Source organism: Astatotilapia calliptera, chromosome 4 (genome assembly GCF_964374335.1).
Source record: "Astatotilapia calliptera chromosome 4, fAstCal68.1, whole genome shotgun sequence".
NCBI lineage: Eukaryota > Metazoa > Chordata > Actinopteri > Cichliformes > Cichlidae > Astatotilapia > Astatotilapia calliptera.
Genome location: NC_137425.1, coordinates 9816438 through 9842811, shown reverse-complemented (window position 1 = coordinate 9842811; position 26374 = coordinate 9816438). Strand labels below are relative to the sequence as shown.

Here is a 26374-nt window from a genome sequence, read left to right as displayed (position 1 = left end):
AAATGAGAACCATCTAACTTTCTGTCCTCATCAACCTTTCTGATGATACTGTTCCAGAGTTCCCTGCCTCCCCGAGCCAATTAATGTGGACCAGGAGAATATTTGTAGATGCAGCCTCTTGTACAATTTCAACACTTTTCAGAGAAGCAACTGGAAGTGCTTCTGACTCCTGTGAAATCAATAGAGCTGAGATGCCCTTTTAAGTCTTGATGGTGTATGGCAAGGTTTTTTTGTTTGATCTTTATGATTCTGCGAGAATGGAGAAAGTGGTGAGAAACGTGTGAGGAAATTGGTGGCAGAGAAATGTCTGTTTCATCAGGTCCTGTATGGTTATGCGAGTACCCTCACACAAAATAAATGAGGCCATGTGTGTGTTCTGTTCAGGAAGCACAGTAATGAACACTGAACCATTTTTCTTCTGAGCCTAAATGGTCTGTCACACGCTTAATGTAACAAGACAGACTGTGCAAAACAACTGGCCACTCTACTGAAACTTAGGGGAGTTAATTTCGTCTCACATGTTCTATGTTTTTGACTGTTTCTCAGTTATAAACTGCTGAGAATGAATGTAAATAGAAGAAACAAAAGAAAACGAGCTATGATTTTCTTTTGAAGCATCTTCAAAAAAGGATGTTCCCAATTTTAAAGGCATTTTTACATATACATGTACTGGCTATTTTACTAGGTACACCTCTTTGCTAATTTGTACAACTGCTTATTAATGCAAATAGCTAATCATCCAATTAAAAGCAGCAACTCAACGTCTTTAGACATGTAGACATCGTCAAAATTACCAACTGAAATTCAAACCAAGAATCAGAATTTGGAAGAAAGGTTCAAGTGACTTTGAACATGGCAGAGTTGTTGATGCCAGATGGGCTGAGTATTTCAGAAAATGATCTACTGGGATTTTTCTCATACAACGATCTCTAGGGTTTACAGAGACTGGTCTGAAAAACAGAAAATATCTAGTAAGCAGCAGTTATCTGGGTGAAAATAACTTGTTGATGCCAAAGGTCAGAGCCTGGCCAGATTACTTTAGGCTGAGAGGATGGCGACAATAAATCAAATAGCCACTTGTTAGAACAATGTTATGAAGATGGGGATCACACCAAAAAACAGGAAACTGAGACTAAAATTTGCACTGGCTCACCAAAACTGGAAAATAAAAGGAAAAATGTTGCCCCGTCTGATTAGTGTCAATTTCTGCTGCAACCTTTGGAAGGAAGGATAACACTCAACACATAACAGCTGATCTGTACCAATATCAAACCAAGTTTTTTGTTTTTATTTGGTATTAAAAAAATAAGTGGTTTAAACGCCACAGCATACCTCAGTGTTGTTGCTGAGCATGTCCATCAGTTCATGATTACCGTGTATTTATCTTCTGATGACTGCTACCAGAAGCATCTTTGTCACAAAGCTCAAATCATCTCAAACCGGTTTCTTTAACATGGCAGTGAGTTCACAGCACTCCAGATCACCAGATCAATACTTGGTTGAGATCTTTTAGGATATGGCAGAACGGATTACTCACATCTAGGGCTGCCACGATTAGTCGACTAGTCACGATTACGTCGACTATCAAAATCGTCGACGACTGATTTAATAGTCGACGCGTCGTTTGAAGCTTTGTAAGATCACAAAAGACGCAGGAATGAGTAGCAGGATTTAAGAGTGTAATAACGGACTGAAACAGAAGATGGCAGCACTGCATGTACAAGGATGCCAGCTGCCGTTAAACCCCGAAGAAGAAGAAGCTGTGTCCCAGAATTCATAGCGCAGCCCAGCTCAGTTTCCAACAATGGCGGCAGCTAGTTAGTTTTAATGTTACTCTTATTATTCTTTCTGGGTCATAAAATAAACGTTTAACATATTTTCAGGCGAGAATGTAGCTGTGTAAACCTCAAATATCTGCTCAGTTTATCAAGACACCACATATTTTCAAAAGCGCTCCGACGTTTTCGGAGACGTCTGTTACCCACTAGCTCGATAGCTAGCCGGGGGCTAGGCTCACTAGCGCCGTGAGAGCACCGGACTCCCAGCAAATCGTTTTCAAACTCACCGCCGTCTTTTGTTACTCAGGTTAAACATGATATATGAGTCACTTAGATAACTTAAAAATGTTATTGTTTGGCTTTTTTCAGTATTTTATTTGTTCCTGAGTGAATCGGTTTGGCTGAGATTAAAGTTATAGTTTCTACACAACTGAATAAATGTCAAGCAGACAGCTGATTATCAGAAGTGTGAGATGCTTGAGAATTTACTCCGGTGTCCTGTTATATTTTAGATAGCAAGGAGTTTATTAAACTTCACCGAAACAATCTGCAAATTTCATTAAAATTTAATAAACTATCATCTTGTCTTTATTTTTAGTTAGCACAGACCTTAAACACTTAAAGCTGTAAGCTAATGATAGTTATATAAGATCAGATGCTGCTGGTGCAATAAGCTGTAGTTTTACGTCCAATGGATGATGATCTGATTAGTCGACTAATCGCAAAAATAATCGGTGACTAGTCGACTATCAAAATAATCGTTTGTGGCAGCCCTACTCACATCATAGATGAGTCCAACCGCAACTGTGTGATGCTATCATGTTACATTACGGTCAGGTACAGGTACAGGTACATTACGGTCCCTGACAGGACCATGATGGAAACCTGACCATAATGGGAAACCTGACTGTAATGACGAGGACGACATGAGTAGTAACGCCCCTAAGCAGTATTCTGGAAAAACTGAGGCACATTCATTTACAGGCTTGCTACACGAGCACTACTTGCGCAATAATATGTAGCACATGTGTGTATTTCTGGCAGAAAGATGTGGCGCTTTGTTCTAAACATTTCGATAGATTAATAAGGTCAGTGAAATGCTGCTGTAGGAGAGAACCACAAAACTCTGGCACTCTGCTTACGAGTCCCACATTAGTGGTCACAGTCCTGCCTGCATAGTCAAGTTGTCTGTTTCTTAACATATCACTTTGGTGATTTAGTTTAATACTCTACTCCAAACATTTTGCGCTGTGAAAGAGACACTCCAAATGCGACAATGGGTACATGTCCTGCCAATAAGTGTCCAACCTGCAGTCATTAATTATTTTTTTAGCTAGTTAGTTTTAAGTGAAATCTTCATGTGCTGAAAGGTAGGAGAGCAATAACAGTTATTAGCGATCAACCTGGTCTTAATGAGCGACTAAGCAAACAGCGCTCTCTGCCCCCAGAGAATATTATTATATTATTAACAGTTTGTCTTAAAGAGTGGATTGTGTTATCTTAACCGCCTGTTTTTGTTGTTAACTCGCCTTCCAAGTTCTGCACATCTCTGATAAATCACTGAGTGAATTTTAAGGCCAAAACTAACTTTTACACACAGGTAAGAGAGCACAGACTGTCATTAGCATCTCAGTGGATTCCTTCATCACACATTACATTCAAACAGCTCTCCAACCCCTGATTTTAACACATGTAAATGGTATTCCAGGAATCTTTGACAGAAAGTATTATGACTGTTATGAAAACAATGATCTTCTTTGTATTTTGAATTTGAATTTTATTACAAGCTCAAATGAGGGATTTTTGCGTTTCTCATTTCATCTGCTGAGCTTCATTTCACCTGTTAATGATGTGAATAAGAGCCTTCTGCAGACAAGCAAACAGGAATGCACCATGAGGTCGCTTCTGTTTGGTCAGTGTTGTCCCACAATTCCAAAGACAGCTCCCACAAAACCCCAAAGTCCAAATAGCTGACAAGAGTTACACACCCACACACATATGTCAAGTTAACACTGGTCTAATACACTTTCATTTTTGTGGTTGCAAGTAAAAGTAGAGCTTGGAAAGACACCACCCTCTAAGGTACAGGACTGAAAATGACTTATAAAGTAGGAACTGTCCAAAGAACAGCTTTGAAATACATTCATAAAGTCTGGAGAGCAAGTAAAAAAGAAACTAGGTGAAAGTCGCTCCTCTCTATATGCAAAATATAGAGAAATTATGGGTCACTGAAGACTTTTGTACAATTTAAGGTTTTAAGAAACCTTAAAAGAAAAAAGAAAGAATACATCAAAATAATCATTTGCAACCTAACAGAAAAAAATGCTCCTAATCATAACAGAGGTCTGAAAAAGTAATAACCCAGCAAACAATAAGCTAAATGGAAAATTAAGTTTACCAGTCTCAGAAATGACCTCCACATCTGGCTTGGGATCTACGAGGAAGCTTGTATGCAAGAATAATATTTTTCTGTATTTCATTTTCCAGGAAATAGTTTTAGTGGTTTGCAGTATAAAATGTATAAATAGGCAAACTGACTGGAAAGTTTTATTATTTAATAAAACTTATTATTTCAAAACATAACTTTTTGTATTATTGGGTGGGTTACAACGAAAGCTATCAAAATAATGTGAAATTCAATTTAGTTTTTTTATATACATCACCAAATGAGAACAGTGGCTTCAATGCACTTTCTTATAGAAGGTAAAAACCATACAATAATACTGAGAAAATCATCTATAGCGAACGATTCAAGTCAACGTTTAAGAAAGAGAAATGACATATAGTGAAATGTAGATCCCTCCCAAGGGAAGGAGGGGTGACTCCTAGCTGCCAGCTGACCTCTGGCTATTTTGAATGGCTGTATCTGTATTTCTTAATCTTTAAATTCAGGTGTTTTTCAGTCCTATTTGCCACAGATAAAAACATTCAACAAGTTCTGCAGTCTGCCTTTGTAAACATTTGTAAAAATAAATACATAAATAAGTAAATACAACAAAAAATAGAGTGGTGGTTCTAAGGAGATCAGTGAATTTGAGTACCATAATAGGGAGTCATGATTACAAGTCACTTTGTCTTCCCTTTTTAGCTAGTCTACAATCAACTGTAAGCAGCGTTACTGCAAAGTGGAAGTGTTTAGGAACCACAGCAACTCATTGGCAGACCATGTACAGTGTGTGGGTGTAACCAACGGCACATCTTTCACGTTAGAAAAATCACACGGCACGCCACCAAACAAAAAGCATAATTTTTACCTGCATATCTGGTATAGTGGAACTGGTTCAGCTTGTCCCCAGTATACCCTTTTTTCCTTTCTTCTGACCACTACTCATGCTAGGGCCTTCATCTGGGTCGGAATTTTCTCCAGGACCCAGGTCAGATTGACTACTTTTTCTTTTCAAATACTAATCTATTGCCTGTTGCATCTCACAGCGTGTAATTTCTTCTTCATCTTCTTCTGTTTTACTGGCAGTTGGTAACCCATTTAATTAGAGCAGGTAGTTGTACTGCCCTCCAGTGGAAGAGAAAGTAATCATTCTGCCCGTTACTCACGCCAATTGCTTAGAGTACTAATCAGGTGGAAGCAGATAATCTTCCACGGCACACCTGATCATTTCTTGCAGCACACAGTGATTGGGAAACACTGGTGTAACGTATACGTGGCTCAGTACTCTTGCCCAAATAGAGAACATTTGTAATGGAAAGTCAAGCAATAGCTTTCAAAATCCTTTACTTTAAATTAGCAATGGAGAGCCACATGACTAATGTGGGTAAAATATGTTCATTTACAACTTCTCAAATATTAATGATGGTTTATTTTCGCTTTTCATTTCAAACATGTCTGACACTTAAATTTTTTTCATCAAAATTTCATATTTTTTGAGTGAATCATTTGATTTCTAAGCAAACAGTGAAAATGGCTGTGAAATGTCCTAACGCCAAGAATGACATCATAAAATGTATTTTTAAAATAATTTTCACCAAATTGCAAAATCCCAAACTAATTCATGACTATAAGAATTGAGCTACTTATTAAAGCAACTGATTATTATTATTATATATATTTTTATTATAAAAAAATCAAATGAGGTATGATCTATTCAATAAAACTGTCCAATATATTAATATATATTTAAATTAAACTGCAATGACTTATTAATATTCACTTGGATAGGCTAGAGTGGGCAGCTTGCTCTTGAATAAAGGGGATACCACAAGCTGTGGCATTTTCAGTTTGTCTCATTGTCTACTCTGAATTTGAGTGCTTTTATTATTACTGTGGATTTATAAACACTACTCTTAAAATTTTATTTTATGGATATTTAATTACATCTCACCTCAGTTTTTTTATTATTGCAAATTAGTTTGCTTGTTGAATTAATCATTGCAGGTATTAAACACGCAGATGTTTTGTATTGTATTTATTGCTTAACGAACAAAAGTCAGTTTAAACTTGTGCAGAGTTTATTTTGTTTAACGTCCTGGCTAAAGCCGGAGATACGATGACTCAGTACAACCTGTGATCCCTTGCAAAATTTTGCTAGATGTTGTGAACGTCTGGTGTAACATTTTGATTAGTTGGGACCAGATTGTTTTATTGTTTATGATAATTACAAATTAATTATAATGTATTGTTTACTATAATTTAAAAAAAACAGCTGTTTTTGACACACAGTGATAAACAAATATGCCAGTTGATACGTTGTGTTACTGGAGAGCGCTCTGTTCTTTTCAAGGAAAATGCATACAGCCTATATAAATGCATTATCTTCTTTGCCTTTGGAGAGAAATGACACAATTAAATGAAATTTGATGTGCTGCCAAAAACCTAAACATTGTGACACATAATCACCGAGGGCCAGTCTTACACAATGAACATCCCTCAGTAACTCAGTAAAATCCAGTTGAATAATAATTGTTTTAGCCTTAAACAGTACCTTGGACACAAAGTTTCAATTAATTAAGTTGTTATCTCGTGTATATGAACTGTCAGTTTGCCACAAGTGTGCAACATTTTAGCTTTGTAATTTTTCTACAAGTGCTTCATATCACTGAGAGACCTCGGTTTATTTATGTGTAAATTTGGAGTGACTCAGTGACTCAGAAGCAGAACTTCTAGTATGGCAGTTTGCGTACTAATGATGTGAACAGTTACTGTTGTGTATCATTAAGCTGTATTAAATGCCATATTTAGACAATGGGAGGTTGCTGTAGTAAGCAATGGACTAGCAGAGGGTCAGAAGCGTCATTGTTTTGTATTGAAATTCAGATGTTTGGTTCTTCTGTAATTGTATTGTTGTTGTTGCTGTGTGGATGCTCGTTATTGTAAGGTCTGTGTATGAATATACTATGTGCGACTGGCTCAGTTGCATTATGTCTACACTGTGTTGTGTGCAAGTGTTTTCATAAATTAGCCACCAGTTTTGTTGTAGAGACCCACCTTTTAGCACATCCCAGCACACCCACTCACTTCACCAGATGCACCTTGTTTAGTTCTCTCACCTTTGATTGGGTGTGGTGCTTGTCCTTGATTGCACTCACCTGTCACACATTATATGTCACACAGTATATAAGGACTGCATTCACTTTTGGCTCACTCTTTCCACACTTCCACACGGGGCGGCAGCTGAGGTGAGGTTCTGTTTGGGTTTTTATTTTATGTAATGTTAAGGTAATGAGTAACTTGAATCTCTGTTTTCTTTCAGCATTGGCAGTCCATGTGTGTCTTTGTTTCCTTCCTTTTTTGCCTTATTTATTTGAGAATAAAAGGAGTACCCTGAAAATAATTCTGCATTAGATGGCTGCTTTTCTTATTCTAACCGGATGAGCCCATGACGCTGATTGCTTCAGCCCTGAACCTTCCTCCCTTCAAAACATGGTCCTCCGAGCCGGAGAGGTATTAGCATCATGGATACACAGCAGCCATCTAGAAAATCCAGTCGTGATAGTAGACCTCCTGCCTACCTGCAACAGTATGAAGTTCAGTACCCTGGAGCTAGAAGAGCTACATGTGAGACAGAGAGCCAAACTGAATGCCAGCACAGTGATAAAGACACACATGGGCTGCAGGATCCTGTCGGAGAGTCAGAAAGACCACCAGAGACATCCCTTGTTCCTTTACCCACCACCCAAGATGAGGTCATGAGGGAACTCCTAACGACCATGAGGGAGATTAAGCAATTTATGATTCAATCATCTCCTTCCCATTCTTGTAGCTCCAGATCTTCCATTCGCACAGTCTCATCAGATGGAATCAAAGCTTCTGTATGCAGTTTACGAGCCAGTCTTCAAACACATCAACAACCTGAGCAGCTCCCAGTAACTGATACAGCAACCTGTCAATCACCAATCCAGCCCCCGCAGATTAGCCGTCAGTCTGGCTTAGTTACAGCTGCCAGCCCTCCTTTACCTAATTCAACAATACTAGATGCTGCTATCCCTTCAACTGGTTTGCCTAGACCAGTCCTTGCTACAGAAGAGGAGACTCCCTTTGATTTCCTGGCCTTATCACGGCAGGATCCCGACCAGATCTCATGCGTTCAACCTGCTGTTCCTTTAGCTGAAGACCCTGTTCAACCTCTCATTCGCATATCTGACCACAAGCATTGCCCTCCTCTAGAGCAGCAACCAGCTACATCCAATACCTCATATGAACAGAAACCTTTGATATCTGGTACTGCTAGCTCGGGTCACTCCTCTAGCACGAGAACACATGTATATAAGCTTGAAGGTCCTTCATTTCCAGACCTTAGTAGAGAAGACGAAATGCAATACAGGATGTTACGGATGGCCCTTACAAACCTTCTTGATCCTCATGAGACAGAGCACTTCAAATATCATGTCCTTCTTGATCACCTCAAAGTAGACCAAGCTAAACGATTAGCTCTTGCCTTTTCCTACGCTCCTGACCCATACACTCAAGCCATCAAAGCCCTTGATGAGCGTTATGGGCAACCAAGACAGCTGGCATTGAAAGAGCTAAAGAATATACTGGAACTGCCTCCTATCAGAGCAGGTGATGGTCAGAGCCTTGATAATTTTGCTCTTCGAGTACAGGCTTTAGTTGGGTTGCTTAGCACTATGGGAGAACAAGGACGTGCGGAACTAGACTGTGGCTCCCATGTCGATCGCTTGTTAGTGAAGTTGCCTGCAGAGCATTTCAGTCGCTTCAAACGGCATGTTTACAGGGAACAGGGAGAAATGACGTATACCTTGCCTTTGTTCTCATCTTGGTTGCAAATGGAATGCAGGTGTCAACCAAAGAAGGCCAGTCCTGTTCCATCTTTCAACCAGACACGACCTGCCCGTAAGTACGCTTCTCCACTTACAACAATATTACATGAAGCAAATACATCTGATGATTCTGTACATGCAACACAGCCGATCATGACAACTAAGGCTACATGTGCATATTGCTGCTCACCAGAACATCACATTAGTAAGTGTCCTGGGTTTATTCAGAAGACAAAGGATGAGAAAACAAACTGGATAAAAGTAAACAAATGGTGTTGGCGTTGTGCTAGGAATCATCAGGCCGCAAAGTGTGACCTGAAGAAAGCATGTGCCACCTGTATGGGACTACATCTCCAGATCCTATGCGATGTAAATAAGAGATCTAAAACTGACACTCATCCTGTAGTGAGGACGCTATACTTTGATAGACCTAGTGATTGTCCTAGTGTCCTTTTAAAGGTCGTGAAAGTGCTCCTGCGAAATGGCAAAAGAACCCTTGAAACATATGCAGTACTTGACGATGGCTCCCAGCGTACCATTCTTCTGACATCAGCTGCACAGCATCTCAACCTAACTGGGGAAGCAGAGAGATTATCACTTGGAACGGTCCGTCAAGAAGTTGAAACTATTCAAGGTTCTTCCGTAAGTTTCAAAATCTCACCCATCGCACACCCAGAGAAAACCTACACAATTACTAATGCCTTCACTGCAAATCACCTAGCACTTTCAGACCACACCTACCCTGTATCATCTCTCCAACGGAGATACAAGCATCTTCAAGGTATCCCATTACCCATTATTAATAAAGCAGTGCCACTCCTGCTCATAGGCTCAGATCATACTCACCTCATCACGCCTACTGCTCCATTGAGACAGGGACCATATGGGTCTCCTGCAGGAGTTAAAACCCAATTAGGATGGACACTTCAAGGCCCGATCACAGATTTTCATCCCCAGAGCAGTACAGAGCACGTGCAATGTTTGTTCACATCTCTCAGTTCATCTGCAGATGTACTGCGTTATCATGTTGAGAAGCTATGGCAACTAGACACTTTACCTGAATACAGTGAGAAATCTGTGATCCGATCTAAGCAAGATCAACTGGCACTGGAACTCCTTGAACAGGCCACAGAAAGGGTTGAGATCAATGGTGTTAATCGCTACGCCACTCCTCTTCTTCGGATGGCAAACTTTCCTCCTTTGAATGTCCCTCCAAATGTAGTCATGTCTAGACTCCGCAACACTGAGGCTCGGTTAGCTAAAGATCCTGGCAAAGCCATGTCTTACAAGGATCAGATTTTGAAATTGGAGCAAGCAGGCTATATAGTCAAACTTAGCCCAGAGGAGATGCACAATAGCAAAGAAACCTGGTATATCCCTCATCATATGACAAGTCACAACAATAAAGATCGCATAGTCTTTGACTGCTCTTTCACATTTCAAGGTCAGTGTCTCAATAAGTACCTATTGCCAGGACCAATCCTAGGCCCAACACTTCTTGGTGTTTTGTTGCGTTTTAGGCAACATTCAGTAGCAATAAGTGGCGACATCAAAGGCATGTTTCACCAAGTCCGTCTTCTGCCTCCTGATAAACCACTCCTCCGATTCCTGTGGCGTGACATGAACAAAGCAGCTCCCCCTTCAGTGTATGAGTGGCAGGTACTCCCCTTTGGCACGACCTGCAGCCCTTGTTGTGCAATCTATGCACTGCAGAAACATGTGAAGGAATATCAATCTGACAAAGATGTGCAGTCTTCAGTAATGCAGTGTTTCTATGTTGATAACTGCTTGCAGAGTTTTCCATCAGCAGAGTTAGCTCGAACACTCCTAGACAAATTAAGAAACCATCTATCAGAAGGAGGCTTCGACCTTCGCCAGTGGGCCAGCAATAATCCTGTTGTGATTAGCCATCTACCATCTGAGGTAAGAACGGCAAGTAATGAACTTTGCCTGACTGAAGACAAGCCATCTGGCCCACATGAACGCACATTAGGATTATTGTGGAATTGTGAGACTGATTTGTTTGCCTATAAATACAGAACTTTAGCCTCACACCCCACCACAATGCGTCGTATCTATGCAGTACTTGCTCGTCTGTATGACCCATTAGGCTACTTACTCCCATTCACAACACGCGCCAAAACCTTGGTGCAAGAGCTATGGAGAAAAGAGAGAGATTGGGACGACCCTTCCCTTCCACACGACCTCTTAGAGGCATGGAAGTCCTGGGAAGAAGAACTTTGTTATCTCCCACAAATTGCCATCCCACGTTGCTATACTTCTAAGGAAATGGATGTTTCTACCACAGTTCGAGACATTCATATCTTCTGTGACGCTTCAGAGCGAGCATATGGTGCTGTCGCGTATTTGAGATCAGATGATCTTGAAGGCCATATAGAACTGAGTTTCTTGTTAGCTCGCTCACGTGTTGCTCCTAAACGGCATTTAACAATACCCAGACTGGAGCTATGCGCAGCCCTACTAGGCGCACGCCTCAGTGAGCTCATACAAACAGAACTCACCTTACCAGTCAGGACTACCACCCTTTGGTCTGACTCGACAACTGTACTTCACTGGCTTCAGTCAGATTCCTGCCGTTTCAAGGTATTCGTAGGAGCCAGAGTCTCAGAAATTCAAAACCTCACAAACAGTCAAGACTGGAGATACATCAATTCAGCCACAAATCCTGCTGATGATGTTATGAGAGGTAAATCCCTGAAAGAGTTCCTTAGCCCAAACAGGTGGACTGAGGGTCCCTCGTTTCTTCATGAACCTCCAAATAACTGGCCTACAGGTACAGATCTCCATCCTGATGATGATCAGACTGAGTTAAAGAAATCCTACTTTTTTGGTATTGTCAGTATACCCTCCCATACATACACACCCAGCTTCAGGACGTATCAAGAGCTATTGGATTTCACGGCTCATTCACTCTCCAACCAAAAGGGTAACATTCCTTCTGCAGCTGATTATCAAACAGCAGAACAAGAAATCCTTCGTCAGGCACAACTGGACAGTTTCGGTGAAGATTTAGCCCGTTTACAGTCAGACAAACCCCTCTCATCTGACAGCCGTCTATTGTGTTTGTCACCAGTGTTGTGCAGGAATTCTGGACTTATCCATGTTGGAGGCCGACTACGGCAAAGCCCAGACTTGGAATTGAATGTCATTCACCCTATAGTACTTGATCCTGCTCATCCAGTGACCAAACTGATCATACAAAATTATGATGACAAACTGCATCATGCTGGTTCAGAAAGACTTTTTGCTGAACTACGTCGGAAATTCTGGATTCTCAGAGGAAGGGAAGCCGTACGCAGGCATCGGTATAGCTGCGTCGCATGTCAGAAATGGAGAGCACAGCCCATCATTCCAAAAATGTCAGACTTGCCTGCTGCTCGTCTTAGGTTATTCAAACCACCTTTCTACTCCACTGGAATAGACTGCTTTGGACCATACAAGGTCAAGACAGGCCGCAGATCGGAGAAAAGGTGGGGAATAATATTCAAATGTCTCACCACTCGGTGTATACATCTTGACCTCCTAAACAGTATGGATACAGACTCCTTCCTCATGGCCCTCCAACGATTCATTTCTCGACGAGGAACACCCCTGGAAATTATATGTGATCAAGGAACTAACTTCAAAGGAGGAGATAAGGAACTACGGGCAGCTTTTAACAACCTTGCTCCGACTCTACAGCCGGTCCTGATGACTAAAAGAATCCATTTCAAATTCAATCCCTCGCATGCACCCCATTTCGGTGGAGCCTGGGAGAGGGAGATACGTTCTGTGAAGAATGCTCTGAAGAGAACCATTGGTGCACAGATGGTCACTGAAGAGGTCTTAAGAACAGTCCTAATTGAGATTGAAGGCATTCTTAACTCAAAACCCCTAGGCTATGTATCCTCAGACATTGCGGACATTGACCCCGTAACCCCAAACCTTCTCCTTATGGGCCGTCATGATTCATCACTCCCCCTGGTATCCTATTCTGATTCTGACCTCCTAGGCCGACGACGATGGCGACATGCACAAATATTGGCAGATCACTTCTGGCGACACTTCATAAGAGACTATCTACCATCCCTCCAAAGAAGACCCAAATGGCAGAAGGGAAAACCAGATCTCACATTGAACTCTGTCGTCATGATTATGGATTCACACCTTCCACGAGCCCTTTGGCCTGTAGGAAGAGTGACGCGCTTGCTGAAAAGCCCAGATGACCACATCAGAACTGTGGAGGTCTTAGTACAGGATAAAACCTATATCCGCCCTGTCTCCTGTCTGATCCCCCTGCCCTCGCTTCCTAACGAAGACTGATCCTGATCATATCAACATATTTCTCACTAGAAATATGGGGGCGGCTGTTGTAGAGACCCACCTTTTAGCACATCCCAGCACACCCACTCACTTCACCAGATGCACCTTGTTTAGTTCTCTCACCTTTGATTGGGTGTGGTGCTTGTCCTTGATTGCACTCACCTGTCACACATTATATGTCACACAGTATATAAGGACTGCATTCACTTTTGGCTCACTCTTTCCGCACTTCCACACGGGGCGGCAGCTGAGGTGAGGTTCTGTTTGGGTTTTTATTTTATGTAATGTTAAGGTAATGAGTAACTTGAATCTCTGTTTTCTTTCAGCATTGGCAGTCCATGTGTGTCTTTGTTTCCTTCCTTTTTTGCCTTATTTATTTGAGAATAAAAGGAGTACCCTGAAAATAATTCTGCATTAGATGGCTGCTTTTCTTATTCTAACCGGATGAGCCCATGACGCTGATTGCTTCAGCCCTGAACCTTCCTCCCTTCAAAACAAGTTTCAGCAATGAAAAGATGCAATCCTCTGGGCCTTTCTGAAAGTTTACTGGGTGCTTGCTGAAGTGTTTTGCCATCTTATCACCTCATGCTGTTTAACTGCTTCCAAGATTTTGCTCCTTTGTTTGTGAATGCATTGTTTCTAAATCAATTTGATTTGCAAAACACATAACAATAAAGACTCCATGTCCATAAAGAAACTGGTTAGAAAGTTCGACCCCACTGTTTCAAAATTAAGTTCCTTATTGAGCATGCAAACACAATTAAGTCACAATATAAGGTTCATAACAAATGAAAGCAAAAATAAGATCAATCTCAAAAAGTGGTAAAGTCTTTAGTAACGTGAAAATATTGTTAAAAATTAAAGTTTTACTATTTTAACATTGCTGGGGGTTTCTGTGTTACCTTTTATGTCTTTCTGTGATAAGTTTTTTAATATTAGCCTCTGGTTCACTAGATTGGGATGAAAAGGATTTTCAGTTCTCTTTGCATCAGTAGGAATCTGCTTTTGTGATAATTCCATTGTATTAGAAGTCTTTAGGCCATCATTGTGCGCGCGTGTGTGTGTGTGTGTGTGTAGGTGTGTGTGTGTATATGTGTGTGTTGGCGGTTCTCTTATGTTTGCATCAGTACAATTTGTTCATACAGTATTCAAGAAAAACACATGTATTATAAATATGGAGTTCCAACATATTCTATGTGGAATCCACAGATGATGAATATTTTCATCAAAAATCATTTTTGGTAAGGGCTATATTTTTTTATTTTGCAACTTTATACACAACTTTAATTTTAGGAAGGGAAAAAAATCTGGTGTGAAATGATGACCTAATAGTAAATTGGATGTACTGTAAAAAATAAAAAATAAAAATGTTGGTGTAGTAGTAATAGTAGTTGTAGTAGCATTAAAATTACAAGTTAATTCCAGAGATGTGAAAATTTCAAGTTAAAAGATGTTAACATGAGTTATTTTAAGAATTAGCTGCCAATCAATCAATCTTACAGCTTTTAGCAGCTCAAATTCAAGTTAAACAAGAGATTTTATTGTCCAAAACTTTAGCATGCAGATTTTCTGAATGTGCTTTAATCTTGCTGCTAAAAGCCAAAAAATGTCTCAAACTGCATGTCTGAAGACATCTGAGAAAACATGAACTGAGCCGTGATGGACAGATACTCATATACATGATAATTTGCTGCAGTCCGTGGTGTTCATTCCTGCAGTGCAGCCTGAGAACAGACTTCCTCCCTGTTTTGCAAGCAATGGCATGCACAGTGCTGATGCCATAGTAGGTACGTTTTTGGGAAGATGAGCTTCAACAGTGTGATGTGATGTTTTGGGGAAACACTTGCAGACTTCACGCTTTCATGGCAATTAGTGTGCTTTTGGTTTTGAGGATACTTTTTACTTTCTGCTATATAATCAATTTGTTTCTTAGAGTTTAAGATTTGGAAATGCTCTGTGGGTTAAAAACAAGTCAGAAAGGTGTCGTGTCAGACTTATAAAAGGCCATGCAGATGGGAATCTAGTGAACACAACACACCTGTAGGCAGAGATGAGCCCTGGGCTTGTTGCGCTTGTGGGTCCTTTCACCTGCCAATGCAAGAACATTCTGTGCTCTGGTGCAGCCTGTTTGAAAGGAGCTGCGGGCTGCCTTTGTCAACTGTGGTGTTGACTGTGATGTGTGTGTATGTGTGTGAACTGCATCAGTCTACATCAGCCTCATGGCGCTGTCTGCTCAGCACCATGGAGCTGTGACAGCTAACATGTGCATGGCTGAAAAAACACAACATTACACCTTGTAAAAAAGTAGAGCCAGTGTATGTCCTTAGAAGCTGTGTTTGTAATACCCAACATGTGTATGTGTTTGTGTGTGTTGTAGTCCCATCAACTTAGCTCATTCAAATAAATTTTAGCTTATTTAACAGAGAGTAAATGATAAGTGCTTTAATTACGCAATTTTGCTTTCCAGAAATCCACTTTAATGGACCTGGAAGAGCTCCCGTATCATAAACCAAGTCATAAAGACAAAATGAAAGATGTGCGATATTTAGCCATATCGATGACAACAATGTAAACGTGCTTATCTTAGTGAAAGAACAATTAGTTTTCAGTGTTTGCTTCGTTTTTCTCACCTGTACCAATCTAATCCTCTGTCATAGTTTCTGTCGAAAAAGTGCGGCTCTGTTCCAAGTGCGCGCACATCTGGATGTATCCGGATGAACTCCAACACCGCCCTGGTTCCTCCTTTCTTTACACCGACTATTAGCGCGTTGGGCAGCTTCTTGTTCCCATATTTTTGCGCAACACTCATGTTTTTCAACTTCGCGTCAGTCCAGTGACTGTCAGAAGAGGGGGCTTTACTTTGTTCGCGGAGATCGCTTGCTCCTCGCTGGGCAGCAGACTCATCCAGTGTGGACCTGGCTTTCAGCAAAGCGCAGTGGTCCAATTTTCCAAGAAGTTTCTTCCCTCCTGCGTTCTTGCCTGGCGGACACCGTTTCCCCTCGTAGCCCTGATTTGTCATGATTGTGCCGCGACAAAAAATGATATTATAGCATAAATAGGTGCAAGACAGTGACACGGTGAATATGAAGGCGAATCTGGCGCTGAATCTGTTCGCAGATGAAAGGAACCTATGTGCCATGTCTCCATGGGTTCAAAGTCCTGCATGATTTTCCATGGAGCTTGCCTCCTCTGTTGGTCTGCGGTCGGAGTCCGGTAGTAATGTGGGTTCCAAAGTCAGACAGGCTGGCATATGAGGATAGGGGTGGTTTCTTGGAGGCATCAGCTGCGCACAAGTCGTGTTATTTCTTTTCATAGGCTGCTCAGCCGAATATGATCACAGCAGAGAGAGAAAAAATGGGTCACTCCTTTAAACAACTTGTTCTTAAGTAGTTTGAAGAGAGTCATTTGGATCAATTACTGATGGCACTGTCTCGAAACGTATACCGAAGGAATTCGACGCCCATCATTACCCTCCTTCTCTTTTTCTCTTGTGTCAATTGTGTGAGAGAAGAAAAAGTCCAAGGCGTCCTCGGTGTCTCTGAAACTCTTTGTAGCGCGAGCGTTCTGCTTGCCTTCGTGGGGATTGTGATGCCTCTCCCTTTCATAATGAAGTTGTGAAGATATATGCACTTAGACTACCAGGTATAAATATTTAATCAACCCTCTGACGTCATGCACAAGATCATAATTCTATATACGTTTATCTTTTAAAGGAACATCCCAAATATTTCAGGCAGGGGAACATTTCAACGTGGGTTTCATTATAAGTGCGTGCAAAAGGTTGAGCCTATTGAAACTTGAGCCCATGATGACGTGTAGCTTCATAATATCTTGCAAATCTGCCCTAAAAGTTTGACACTAAGCAACTTGCGAAAAATATTTTATATAATATGTGGAACATTTAGGCGAGGAAAAAAGAGTTAGAGGAAATTAAAAAGTGATGAAGATGGGTGGGAAAGACTTGTTGCAGCCATGGTGACTCACAAAGTTAATTTCATGAAATTATTTTGTGTGCTGCTTAAATCTGGGTTATATTTTTGTGCTCTTTCTTTTCACCACCCCATCCTAGGCAGCACACACCACATACTGTGTGGAATAATGCAGCCATAGCCCCCTTCCATTTGCCAGATCTGGATGACAAACAAGCTGTAGCAATTTTCTTGTTACCCAAAAATGAACCAAATAAACTGAAACTTAATCTATTCTGGGCCCGAATTAATGTGTATGGTGGCTCAGATCTCTTAGAGCCAGCACTTTGACTTTAAAGCTGTTCTCAGCTGCTTCTAAAGCCATAAAGTAAGTTTCCTGTTGTGCGTTACAAATTTAACTTCTACTTTAAGCAAAATGACTAATCAAGGTTGAGTGGAATTCTCTACATGTCGAGTGTTTTTTGTACGCACACCTGAACATTAGATCACGTTTCCTCAGTGTCGCTACAATAAAAAACTGGATGTGGGGTGGAATGCAAAGATATTTGTCTCTTTCAGTGTCATGGTCAAAGTTTGTTTAAATATGTAGGAGTGGATAGATTTCTAAAGCAAAAATATCAATGTAATATATTACTATTCTGTTTGCGTCTCCAGCCTTGTGCAGATGCATCCCTGCCTTTTTCATGAAGTTTGGGATCCATTTGTAGCAGCTGTGTGTTGTATCGGTGTCCTCTGAAGCACAGTCTAAGCAACAGAAAGGGCGTGAAATGGTTGGAAGGGGAGATATTCAGAGCTGAGTTATGTAGCAACATAGAGCTGCTGCTTCAAGGCACAGAGTCTACAAAAGAGTGAAGCACGAAAGTGAAAAAGTTAGTTTTATAAAGGATTTTAATGATAAAAGTGTACTCAAACCGTAATACATAAAACTAAATAGCAGCTAGGTGCATGGAGGTGAAGGTGAAATTCCTCATAAACAGAATGAGGCAGAAGCTTAATATTGAGTATATGCATTTTCTAACTCTTAAACTGCACACAGAACTAAAAGGTCACATTTAGTATCTATATGTGCATATAGTATATTTTCCCTTACTTAATCATTAACTTGCTGCTTTAATTTAAAATAAATATGTAAATAGGGATCATGTTGCACAGAAAAACAGCCAGTTTTTATTAATTAAAACACAAAGTGGTTGAATATACCTCCTGCTCACATTGCTTACAGCTAATAGATTTAGTCAATGTGGGATTGCCATTGGGTTTATATTGTTTGTTGCTACCTTTGACCTATGCAGAAAAAAGGCTATGTGTATTTATGATTAGCATTGTTAAACTGATGTTTTCATCTGATTAATGGTGTATAAATGTATTAATCAACCAGTATGGCTTGATTGGGTGTGTGTGATTATATGGACACAGTCTTTGTACGGTACCTTTTTAAATACACGTATCAGCAGTAAGTGAGAGAGTGTGTTGGAATTATATTTGTTCTTTGGAGCTTTTCTTCCAGTGCACCTGTTGCCCATTCAGAGATTTTTGCAGAGATTTTGAACAACTTGCTTATTAATTAATTCAGAAAACATCCACATACATTTTGGAAATATTGACACACAGCAGACTCAGTGCTGTTTTATAAACAGACTGCATTCAGGGCTCCTTGGGGTTTTCCACCATGCTGCTTTGCTGTGTTTTTGGAAACAAACAAGTGGCAAGTTTTTACTTCTACTGCAGCTGAACAGTTTTAATGAAATAATCTGTCAGCCCCCCTGTGCTGCTTACCAGACAGAATCAGTTCACCTGAAGCTGATGTTGGATGGTGTCCAGGGATGTAACCAGCTCCAAAACATTTGCAACTCAGAAATGCATTTGCTTTTGCCTTTTTTCCACATTTGTCTTTCTGATTTCAGCTCAAATACGGAAAAATAGTTAATGTTGTTCTTGGAAAACAGGCAGTAAGATAGAAGTTTACATTTTTTTCCCCCTGTAAATTCCTAACTCCTGACACATACCTGAATGTTTGACCGGACCAGTCTTTCATGTTTGTCTTCACCAAACATATGCATCACTTCTATAGAGACACTAATAACTAAAGAACAAAATTGACAGACTGAGTCAAAAACAGTTCAGTTACTGTCACTCAAAAATAAAACATGAAAGAATGGCTCTAGTATGCAAGGACATTCATACTTGTAGCTGCTTTGAATGTGTACTTGGAATTAAAATTCAAGAGCAAAAGGAGGAAAAAATTTAAATATATTCATGCTTCAATTTTGAAACACTATTGACTTTTTACTCAATGCAGGTAAAGCTTCAACTTCACTCCACAAACGCAAATAAATACACACCTTCTTTAGGAAACCTCCTTCTCACACTTACACAGACATAAGGTATTAAAAGGATCTTTACATAACACTTGAGCTCCTGTTTATCTCCGACAGTGGAGTATAAACTGATATAATAGAGTTTTCCAATAATGCTCATGATATATAACCATACACAGATCCATAACAGGAAATAAAAACAGACACAAACACATTTATTTACAGGGCTATGTAAAACAACACAACACTTTAGGAATCATGATGGTTATTTTTTTGTTTTCTGATCACATAACTGCAATCCCATTGAGTAATGAAGCAGAATATTATAAAGCTGTTGCCTGATATGTGCTCGTATCCCACAGATTGCTTCTAAATACAAGTTTCTACAATATCTGATACTTTGTTACACAGATTTCAGAAAATGACATTTGCAGGGCAGCATGCTGACTTTCATGCTGTGCCTAGTTTTGCTCATACTGATCCTGCAGCAGAGCAAAAGTAACACACTATTTCCCTGTTGAATTAATCTGAGTTGACCACTTGCCACTATGGCCCAATTAACCTCAAATAGTATCTCTTTGCTGCTATACCATTTCTGCTAAACTGCCAGCTGGATCCTGGGTGAAACTTCTGTTTCAAACAGAGAATACTATTCCAGGGGATTCAAATAATCTTCTTTTTTAAAAGTTGATATAAACCACTGAGAATAAGCAACCTTGCCAAGAGCACCCTGTGGTAATGAAACACCTTCCCTTTCTTCTTTCCATCATTCTATAATGCCAGGGATATCAGGATGTCTCACTTCTTCATTTAGTTTCTTGCTTTTCAGAGATTATAGGATCAGAAGTATCTGTGTGATATCAGGACTTGACAGCATTAAGTTATTCCACCCACTCTATGTGAAAACCTGACATTATGTGGCAAATTATGTGGCTTCCTGTAGACTGCAGGTTTGTAGATAAACTGAAAAAACAAAACAAAACAGTGGTGTAAGGACAATAGCTGTTGTTCCCTTAGGGGTGGGGGTGACAATGACAGTGATGATGGATTTCAGACCTCAGGTTATACAGCAAAATATGCCATGTTTATTTCTGGTTAACTCTCACCCAGCAGTCCCCACTCCAGATCAAGAGTCTTTACTTAATATCTTCACAAAAAAAAAGAAAAAGAAAAAGAAAAGTTTGTGACTCCATGGTGTAGTGGTTAACACATTCTCCTTATACATAAAAAAATCTCCTGTTTGAGAGTGGGAGGAGACAGATCCAGACTCAGGGGGCCACAAGCTAGCGCACTTCTCGGGCTAGTCCCAATCTCAGAGAAATAGGAAGGTTGCATCAGGAAGGGTATCCAGTGTAAAAAAAATTCAAACATACTGATCCATCTACTGTAGTTACCCCTTGGGGAAATAAGGGAGCAGCCAAAAGTATTAAGAGAAGATATTTTGACAAATAAAGAAGAGTTTGCAGAACCCGAGCAGTTACAGCAATGTCTTGTGTCACTTCGACTGCGCTAATGTTTCAAACATTAAAAACAAAGATGCATTTCTCTCTGTCTTCTTTTTTTCCCTCTCACTGAATCCATAACATGTTATTATATAACTACCGAACAACCCTCATCATAATGTTCTGGCAGTGATGCAAGTGCGAGCTGCTGTAAATCATTGGTGTGATAAGACTGGAAGAAGCGACAGTTTGCTTCTTCCTTCTATTTTAGCTAAGACCTTTCTTTTTCTGCCGCCTGTACAATTTAACTAAGGCATTTCTACCCCAATTAGCCTTTTCTACCACCATTATGGTGCCATCAAAATTCATTTAAAGATGCTTAATAAATTTAGTGGCACTCTATGGGGTTTTTTTGTGGTCCTTTCGGAGGATTGTATATGTAGTTTAATTATCTACATGTTGGTGTTTTAAGGTCAGAGAATTACGCTTGAATTACCAACTGGTGGTCATTTAATGGTCTATTGAATGTATTAATAGTTTTATATTCATTACTTAATTAACAAATGTGCTGGAGCTCTTTCTGTGCTGGGCAAAAAGGGAGGTGTGTGTGTGTGTGTGTGTGTGTGTGTGTGTGTGTGTGTGTGTGTGTGTGTGTGTGTGTGTGTGTGTGTGTGTGTGTGTGTGTGATTAACAACATAAAATTTCCTGACTGACTTGAACCTCTAAAGATATGTAATTAAATTGTGTCACTTCTACTAGACTGCTGGGTGTACAAGTGCAGACCATGTTATCTCGTGCATGAGTCTGAGCACTATGCACATGCACTGCCTAATAAACATATTGTATTAAAATGCAGAGGGTAGAAGAAGCTATGTGTTTTGTTTAATAATTAGGGGGGAAAGTCTTCTTTTTTTCTCCAATAGCCACCCAAAAGCTTTTGCAATAAAGACGCCTTGACTATGAAACCTGTTATGTGCTGAACTTCTGGAAGCAAAATCATCACTTTTCAGCTTTCTCATAATTGAGTTTTGGTAACTTGTTTTTAAACGTGTATTCCTTGTATCTGCAGTTCAAACCAGTTTCTATTGCCACTATAACCATGATTATAACAACTCCTGTTTTTTTTTCCTAAAAGTTCTTCTTCCTCTGAATTTGCCATGGATTTATCAAGAAAAGACAACAAGAACAAAAGCCAAGCATCGACTAAAGGCCGTTGAACAGCAGGTTACCTCTCTCTTTGTCAGCTGCGGTGTCTGTTAATTGCTGCTGACATTTTGCCCACGTTGTTTAAATCCAAACTATTCTGATGCACCGCTTTCTTTTGTTTCTTCCCGAACGGGGGACATAGTTTAGAAATGCCACCTTCTCCGCTGTCTGCTGAGAATCTCAATATTTGACAAAATCTTCTAATTATCACACCGTTTGTTTTGACAGTACTCAGCAATTTTCCTAGATGCAGCAAACATTTTTGATCCTCTTGCATGCAGAGTGAAGTTAACACCCACAGATTTTACCCCCTAGCAGGTGAAAAAGACTCTTAACTGTCGAGAGGAATCCTGAAATTCCAATTAGTTACAAATTTAGCAACAAAAAAAAAAAAAAAGAAAAATCAGATTTCTTTTATCTTTAACACTGCAGAAATCTGATACACATTTATTTGATAAAGTAAGAGACACTGATTCTAAGCAGTCGATGCTCTTTTTAATTGCACTGGGGAATAGTTTCCAACACTGACTTTTTTAGAAATGGAAATCTTGCCATCGCTTCTTTTCTTAACCATTTGTCAGTTCATAAAGTTGTTTGGGTTATGGAGAAGCTACTCAGTCATGCTTTTGATCAAGTGTATCTGCATCATTTTCTAGCACCGACCACTCCAGTTTGATGTAGCAGCTGTCTGACGGACAGCTGCCTCCAAAGAAGGACATCGGTGTGGTTAAATATGAAGCAGTCGCTTTGCTGCAAGCACTTCTGAACACAGTTGCTTATTGATTTAGACAGACCACATGGCTGATGGATTTTGTGCACTTTATTTGTGTCTCAATGACAGAGACAAAGGGTAGCTTTGCTGAATGATTGATCACTGTGCAGAGGAGGCTACACTCCTGTTTCTGTTACCTAAATGCGACAAGAGTCAATTGATGGCTGTGAAGAGGATTTCGATGTCCTTTCAGTATCTCTCAGATTTGTATTCTCTGATTGCATCACAGCCTCTTTATTCTGGATGACCAGCATCCTGTGAAAAACACACAAATGGGGAGTACCTAATCCCCTCTGTTATTCTGGGGCTCAGCAATTCTGAATCCAGACAAAATGAGAACTGTCTTTCACTGGGCCGTTGTATCACAGAACAGAATCAAACTGGGGGAACAGTGAGAAAGTCCGATAATGACACAGACCACTTTCTGTGAAAATTAACTGGCTGCTATTGCTTGGTTAAGAGAAGTTTTTGTTGCACAACTTTACTATCCAGTAAAGTCATTGTACCTTTTTTTTTAAATTAAAACATTGGTTCTGCAAAGTTAAGAATGAATGCTTTAGATGTTATTTCTTAAGACCCTACATTTCGGTTTTAGCTGTTCCACCTGAGGAGAGAATTAACAATGACAAATATTGGTTGGGAAGTCCAGCAGAATTTCATGTCCAGCGGAGATGAGAATGTTTAATTGGCTCATATTGTGCTCCGAGCAAAACTGTAGATTGTTTAATTTACACACACGCTGAAATGGCTGCATGATTAGAATATTATATGAAGCGTTTCTACATTTCCCACTCAAACAGTCTCTACATGAACATACAGAGCAAAAATTAGGAATATGATCACATGCTACATGCATATTTAACAGCAAAAAACCCACACATACACATATACAGATGGATAGATCAGTTGATATGTAGGCCTGAACCCCCTCAGTGAGATCATTAACAAGACTGGCTACAGATACCGACTACTACAGGATGAAGCAATTTTCAGCCACCTCTGCTACATGGATGACATCAAGCTGTATGCCAAGAGTAAACAAGACTCTGAATCACTGATCCAAGCCACCAGGATCTACAGCAAGGACACTGGAATGTCATTCCTGTTTGAGAAGTGTAGTCAGACGGTAACAACGAGAGGGAAGGTAGTCAGAGCTGAGGGGATCCATCTACCAGAAGGCAACATTGCAGACATCAAGAACAGCTTCAAGTATCTGGGAATCCCTTAGGCAAATGGGAACCATGAGGCCACTAGGAAAGCTGCAACCACCAATAACCTGCAAAGGGTCAGGCAAGTCCTGAGAAGTCAGATGAACAGTAAGAACAAGATCCAGGCTGTTAACACCTACGCCCTGCCCGTGATCAGGTACCCTGTTGGGATAATAAGTTGGCTAAAGGAGGAGATAGAAGCCACTGACATCAAGATGAGGAAGCTCCTGGCCATGCATGGAGGGTTTCACCCCAAATCCAGCACCCTGAGACTGTGGTACTGACACTCACTAGTCCCCGCCCTCTTTCCTTCTGTTTAGTATACAGTCCAGGATGAGACAACGAACATCCATGAGTAGATTAGAAAGATGGCCACAACCTACCGTGTGCTCAGTGAATACCTCAGGCAGCAGAGACCCAAGAAAGCGGAGCAAGAGGAGGAACCGTTATGGAAGGACAGGCCCCTGTGTGGTATGTACCACTGGCAGATAGAGGAGGTGGCTGACATCCAGAAATTCTACTAGTAGTTGGACAAAGATGGACTGAAAGCACATGTGCATGACTATCAAGAATTTTTGCAGGGCTTTCATCATTAAATGTGGTAAAAACTCTCTGACTTCAATGTCCCTGCTGACCTTTTTGATTTTCCTGTAATAAGCAGACTGTTACATGACAGTAATAACACTTGGGGGAATATTCCTCCAACTCTAAACTTCTCCCTCTCTGCTGAAAGACTGAGCAGACTATTTTTTTTAATCATTCACTCATTATTATTTTCATTCCCCATCCTCAGTCACGGAAGCCCTTTCCATATTGCTGCCCATTCCTCAAGTTTGTGTTTTGCTAAAACCTTTTACATGTTTAATGTTTTCTTTCTTGCTATGGCCCACAAGCTATTTTTCAAACCTTCAATTTGGCCATAAGAAAGAAAATTGCTACTTTTTAATGGCATGAAAGAAACCCATACTTTGTAGAAACTCAAAGGGGTTTGGCTACGTTGCAGAGAAGTTGTTTGATATGTAGGCCTGTGAAGAGCAGAGATGAGATAATTCCTAAATTGGTGATTGACCAGAAACAATTTGAAAACCCTTCCATCTAAAAAAAACAGAAGAGGAAAAAAAAACATAAAGTTGGTCTTGTGGTCCCTTTTTTTCCTTCAGCCTTATTTGAGGTCCACTTTGTCAGCTGATGTTTTCTGTAGATGGTGGATCATTGCTGTTTTTCTGCAATTGTATTCCACATTATTTTTTCCTACCTGGTATCTTGTTAGAATGCACAGCTTATTGGGCCCTCAGCTCCTTAATTATCTGGGGTGATCGTGGCTCAAGAGTTGGGAGTTTGCCTTGTAATTGGAAGGTTGCCGGTTCGAGCCCCGTCTTGGACAGTCTCGGTCGTTGTGTCCTTGGGCAAGACACTTCACCCGTTGCCTACTGGTGGTGGTCAGAGGGCCCGGTGGCGCCAGTGTCCGGCAACCTCGCCTCTGTCAGTGTGCCCCAGGGTGGCTGTGGCTACAATGTAGCTTGCCATCACCAGTGTGTGAGTCCTTGGGGACTAGCAAAGCGCTATACAAATACAGGCCATTTACCATCTCCCAGTGGGCCTGAACATGAAATAAACATGTATATACCTTGCAGTTTGCCTGAAATTATCCTGGTAAGATGCCTCAAGAAATAGTTTTTGCTTTTCTGCACAGGCATACCAATATCCTCCCATCCAAAATGCAGGTCACATTACGTGTTATGACTGAGGTGACTGAGATGGGCAGAGAACCTATCTGCCTCTATCCATGCATACATTTTTAAAGATACCTGGTACTGACTCCCCTAAAGCATGCTATTCCTTGAACAGAATTTTTTGATTTTCCCAAGAAGTCTTGCAGTTCATCAGACATCTCCGCATATGAAAGGTGTCAGTGCAGGAAAGAGCAGATCTGCTCTTACAGAGCATCCCGCTGTGAAAACAGAAGTGAGAACAGAAGGTGTTTGTAAAAAGTATCTTTTTATGATAGTGTATATGAAAAATGTGTAAATCTAGCACAAGTAACATGCAGCGCAGTGCAAAGATCTGGGACTTGGTATAAGAATGTTAAAATTTAAAAACAGCTCATTTGTCTCAGGTAAGACACCTCTTTTTTTCCTCTCTAATAATGTGAAAGTTAAGAGCTT

At 40.4% G+C, this 26374-nt stretch overlaps 1 protein-coding gene across 1 annotated transcript in view; it reads right to left on the bottom strand.

Moving 5' to 3' along the window:
• hs3st2 (heparan sulfate (glucosamine) 3-O-sulfotransferase 2) overlaps nucleotides 1-16924 on the bottom strand; it is a 39916-nt gene extending 22992 nt beyond the window's left edge. The window contains exon 1 of the mRNA XM_026164498.2: nucleotides 15965-16924. Coding sequence (XP_026020283.1) covers nucleotides 15965-16473 — 509 coding nt within the window. The 5' untranslated portion in view covers nucleotides 16474-16924. The remainder of the gene's footprint in view (nucleotides 1-15964) is intronic.
• Nucleotides 16925-26374: the final 9450 nt, after the last annotated feature.